General features: G+C 43.6%; 1 protein-coding gene across 1 annotated transcript; it reads left to right on the top strand.

The window, feature by feature from the left end:
- The first annotated feature begins 3,417 nt into the window (after positions 1-3,417).
- On the top strand, positions 3,418-4,587 carry LOC113896688 (40S ribosomal protein S27-like). The gene is made up of 3 exons (XM_027548893.1): positions 3,418-3,542; positions 3,730-3,888; positions 4,476-4,587. Exons 1-3 carry the CDS (start codon positions 3,418-3,420, stop codon positions 4,585-4,587), a joined length of 396 nt encoding a protein of 131 aa, XP_027404694.1.
- The last annotated feature ends 742 nt before the right edge of the window (positions 4,588-5,329 follow it).

A 5,329-nucleotide genomic window follows, 5' to 3' on the forward strand; every position in this document is an offset into this window, starting at 1 on the left:
ATTTTCAGCCAAAGACAGAGAAGACCTATAAAATCAGCAAAAACAAGACAAGGAGCTGACTGTGGCTCAAATATGAACTCCTTATTGCCAAATTCAGACTTAAATTGAAGAAAGTAGGGACAACCACTAGACCATTCAGGTATGACCTAAATCAAATCCCTTATGATTATACAGTGGAAGTGAGAAATAGATTTAAGGGCCTAGATCTTAAAGGTCAGTTTTCATTCCAATCCCAAAGAAAGACAATGCCAAAGAATGCTCAAACTACCACACAATTGCACTCATCTCACACGCTAGTAAAGTAATGATCAAAATTCTCCATGCCAGGCTTCAGCAATATGTGAACCGTGAACTTCCTGATGTTCAAGCTGGTTTTAGAAAAGGCAGAGGAACCAGAGATCAAATTGCCAACATCCACTGGATCATGGAAAAAGCAAGAGAGTTCTAGAAAAACATCTATTTCTGCTTTATTGACTATGCCAAAGCCTTTGACTGTGTAGATCATAAGAAACTGTGGAAAATTCTGAAAAGGGATGGGAATACCAGACCACCTGACCTGCCTCTTGAGAAACCTATATGCAGGTCAGGAAGCAACAGTTAGAACTGGACATGGAACAACAGACTGGTTCCAAATAGGAAAAGGAGTACATCAAGGCTGTATATTGTCACCTTGCTTATTTAACTTATATGCAGAGTACATTACGAGAAACGCTGGGCTGGAAGAAGCACAAGCTGGAATCAAGATTGCCGGGAGAAATATCAATAACCTCAGATATGCAGATGACACCACCCTTATGGCAGAAAGTGAAGAGGAACTCAAAAGCCTCCTGATGAAAGTGAAAGTGGAGAGTGAAAAAGTTGGCTTACAGCTCAACATTCAGAAAACAAAGATCATGGCGTCTGGTCCCATCACTTCATGTCAAATAGATGGGGAAACAGTAGAAACAGTGTCAGACTTTATTTTTGGGGGCTCCAAAATCACTGCAGATGGTGATTGCAGCCATGAAATTAAAAGACGCTTACGCTTTGGAAGGAAAGTTATGAACAACCTAGATAGCATATTCAAAAGCAGAGACATTACTTTGCCAACAAAGGTCCATCTAATCAAGGCTATAGTTTTTCCAGTAGTCAAGTATGGATGTGAAAGTTGGACTGTGAAGAAAGCTGAGCACTGAAGAATTGATGCTTTTGAACTGTGGTGTTGGAGAAGACTCTTGAGAGTCCCTTGGACTGCAAGGACATCCAACCAGTCCATTCTAAAGGAGATCAGCCCTGGGTGTTCTTTGGAAGGAATGATGCTGAAGCTGAAACTCCAGTACTTTGGCCACCTCATGCGAAGAGCTGACTCATTGGAAAAGACTCTGATGCTGGGAGGGATTGAGGGCAGGAGGAGAAGGGGACGACAGATGATGAGATGGCTGGATGGCATCACTGACTCAATGAACAAGAGTTTGGGTGAACTCTGGGAGTTGGTGATGGACAGGGAGGCCTGGCGTGCTGCAGTTCATGGGGTCACCAAGAGTCGGACAAGACTCAGTGACTGAACTGAACTGAACTGATAACTAAGAGGTCAAAGGCTTACTTCCTCTACCCAGGCCTCCACTCATAGGACAAAGAACTAACCCCAGAAGCCACAGGCCAAAAATAGGGGGCACCTGATCTCCCTTTTCCCAGCTTGCTTAGGGCAGGGGTTCCACATCCGTAGCAGCAAGCTGACACCTGCAGGCTATAATTCCTGCCCAGCACCCTGTCTGTAATGAGAATTGATGGCCAGCTTCTTGTAGAACTCTGGAGCACTAGCTTTGCATTTGACCAGGATGAGGTAGTCTAAAAGAAGAGAGAGGTTGTGAGCTCACCTGAAGGGAACTACTTTATTTTAAAAAGTGAACCTTCATGCAAGCCTAAGGCTATGATTGAAAAGAGGGGCGATTCTGGTGTTAAGTAGTTAAGAGAGAGTGAGACTGGTAGCTCATTGAGAAGAAGCTAAGTCATTTGCTAGCCAGTCATATGCCAACCAGAGTTCACCAAGCGAAAAGAGTTTTAAAGACCACTCTTGGATTCAGAACAAATCTTAAGGACTGGCCTCATAAACTATTCCTGCAAAATAACCTAAATTTAATTAGATTACATTGAGGGGTAATTTACTCACCAGGCTATTTTTGAAAACAACAGTGCAATCAGCCACAAATTAGTAGAGACTGAGCTTGATTCAATAGCAAACAAGGCAGACGGCTTAACAGAGAAATCTACAAAACATAATCAGCAAACGGTGCTAAGACACTGGATATTCATATACAGAACTGTGTTCAAAAGGACTCAAAGAACTAAACATGAGGCCTAACGCTAAGAAACTCCCATAAGAGTAAACTACTCTCTCTGTGTAGATCTTCCTGACTTTGGATTTGGCCAATGGTTCTTGGATGTGACCAGGATAAGGTAGTCCAAAAGTAGAGACAGCTTTTGAACTCTCTTGAAAAACCACAAGCAAAAACAGAAAAAAAATAAAAAATATATATATAATTATACTTCATCAAAATTCAAAACTATTGTGCTCCAAAGGACCCTAATAAGAAAAAGATTATCCATGGAATGGGAGAAAATATTCATAAGCCATATGTTTGATAATGTATTTATATCTAGAATATATAAAGAATAGTTATAAATCAATTATAAAACAAACCCAACTTAAAATGGGCAAAGAATATCAGCAGACATGTCTTCAAAATAGGTATAAAAATGTCAATAAAGATATTAAAAATATGTAACATGGTTAAGTACAAGGGAAACAAAAATTAAAATCACCGTGAGATAGACCTTTGAATCTCCTGCTGCTAGAATGGCTGTAACTTACAGGACAGATAACAGATATTAGCAGTATTGCATAATTTGGAATTCTCATACACCGTGGTAGAAATAAAAAATAATGAAGTCACTTTGAGGGAAAAAGACACTTCTGGAAAAGCCTGAAAGTTCCTCCAAATGTTATACATAAAGCTATCCTATGACCTAGGAATTCTACCGATTGTGAAATGAAAAGACACCCACCTGAAACTTTTAAACAAATGTTCATAGCAAATTATTCATGTTATCCAAAAAAGCAGAAACAACTCAAGTGTACATTGACGGACGAATGAATAACGTGTGGTCTATTCATGCAATGGTATATATTATTTAGGAATAAAAATTAATGAAGTACTGATACATGCTAAAACATGGATAAACTTTGAAAATTTCCCATTATATGAAATTGTCACTGGCAACTTTCACGAATAATTTCTGGGAAACAAAGATAGAATCTAGGTAATAAGGTCTAACTTTTTTTTTTTCCCTTCGTGGCTCATCCAGTTTCATTTGCTCACAGCGCGCCAATGTGGGAGTCTTGCACTCCAGGCTTCAGATCGGAGCTCCTAGTGCAAGATGGCTTCAGCTCTGAGGGCTGTGGGCGTGCGCCCGAGCACTGCGCAAGCGCTGTGCAAGACGCTGCGATTTAGCCGGAGGTGCTGGGCAGGGTGCAGACATGCTACACCTGGCACTGAGATCAGGTGTGCGGAGCAGCCCAGCTGCACCAGACCCATGGGAAGTCAGCCCCTTCCCCACCGACAGGAAGCCTATAAAGCAACCCCACCTCACCCCATCCATGCAAACTTGCCTTTCAGAGAGCCTGCATTCTTGAGCACAAGCTCTCACCTCTCCATTCTTTGATCAAAAACAAAGCTTTCTTTCTGGCAGTGACGACCTCCCCCAGAGAACACACCTCCTGGCAAAGGATCTCCGTCATCCCTCCGTGGAGGAGAAGAGGAAACACAAGAAGTGCCTCGTACTCAACCCTAATTCCCATACTGTGGATGTGAAAAGCCCAGAATGCTGTAAAACCACCATCCTCTTTCAGTTCAGTTGCTCAGTCGTGTCTGACTCTTTGTGACCCCATGGACTGCAGTAGGCCAGGCCTCCCTGTCCATCACCAACTCCGGGAGTTTACTCAAACTCATGTCCATTGAGTCGGTGATGCCATCCAGCCATCTCACCCTCTGTCGTCCCCTTCTTCTCCCTCCCTCAATCTTTCCCAGCATCAGGGTCTTTTCCAATGAGTCAGTTCTTTACATCAGGTGGCCAAAGGATTGGAGTTTCAGCTTCAGCATCAGTCCTTCCAATGAATATTCAGGACTGATTTCCTTTAGGATGGACTGGTTGAATCTCCTTGCAGCCCAAGGGACTCTCAAGAGTCTTCTCCAACACCACAGTTCAAAAGCATCAATTCTTCAGCACTCACCTTTCTTTATAGTTCAACTCTCACATCCATACATGACCGCTGGAAAACCCATAGCTTTGACCAGACGGACCTTTGTTGGCAAGAATACACAGAACTATATAAAGAGGATCTTCACAACCCAAATAGTCACAATGGTGTGATCGCTAACCTAGAGCCAGACATCCTAAAAGATGGTGCTGTGAAAGTGCTACACCACCGTCTTTAGCCATGCACCAACAGTAGGCTTGTGTGTTGGGCTCTCTATGGTCCTCTGCCCGCCTACAGGAGGAAAAGCAAGCCTTACAGAAGGATGCTCCTTCAGATGCAAGCAGCACTGAAAGCACCCTGTATCAAGATGAATGGGAGATCACCCCAGTAAACACATTTGGGATAAAAATAAAATAAAGCTTTGCTCGACTTCCTTGGTGGCCAAGTGGATAAGAGTCTGCCTGCCAATGCAGGGACACAGGTTCAATCCCTGGCCCAGGAAGAGTCCACATGCCACAGAGCAACGAAGCCCACACCACAACTACTGAAGCCTGCCTGCTCTAAGGCCTGTGAGCCCCAAGCAATGAGCCCCTGCACCACAGCTACTGAAGCTTGCGTGCCCTAGAGCCAGCAAGTCGCAACTACTGAGCCCGTGCTCTTAGAGCCTGTGCTCTGCACCAGGAGAAGCCCCGGAATGAGAGGCCGGTGTGCCCCAACTAGAGAGAGCCCGCCAGCAGCAGCGAAGACCCAGCACAGCCCAAAGTGAACAAAATAAATTAAAGAATAAATATAGCAGTGTGTACATGTCAAAAAATTTTTAAAAACCTTTCCTTTGCTTCTGAACTGAACTTGGTCCATCATGTTCTATATAGGCCACAGTGACTCCTGGCAGGAGGACCCTTGTTGGGGTCCAACTTGAAAGGGTTGGTAAAAAAGTGTCCAGAATAGGCAAATCAGTGATGGCAGTAAGTCGATGGGTGGTTACCTAGGACTGGGGTGGCGGTAGGAGGGATTAGGGAATTGCTAGTATGTGAGGGGTTTCCTTTGGAGGTGGTAAGAATGCTCCAAAATTGTTTGTATCTGGTTTCCATC

The sequence above is a fragment of the Bos indicus x Bos taurus genome, chromosome 7, assembly GCF_003369695.1.
Source record: "Bos indicus x Bos taurus breed Angus x Brahman F1 hybrid chromosome 7, Bos_hybrid_MaternalHap_v2.0, whole genome shotgun sequence".
Lineage (NCBI taxonomy): Eukaryota > Metazoa > Chordata > Mammalia > Artiodactyla > Bovidae > Bos > Bos indicus x Bos taurus.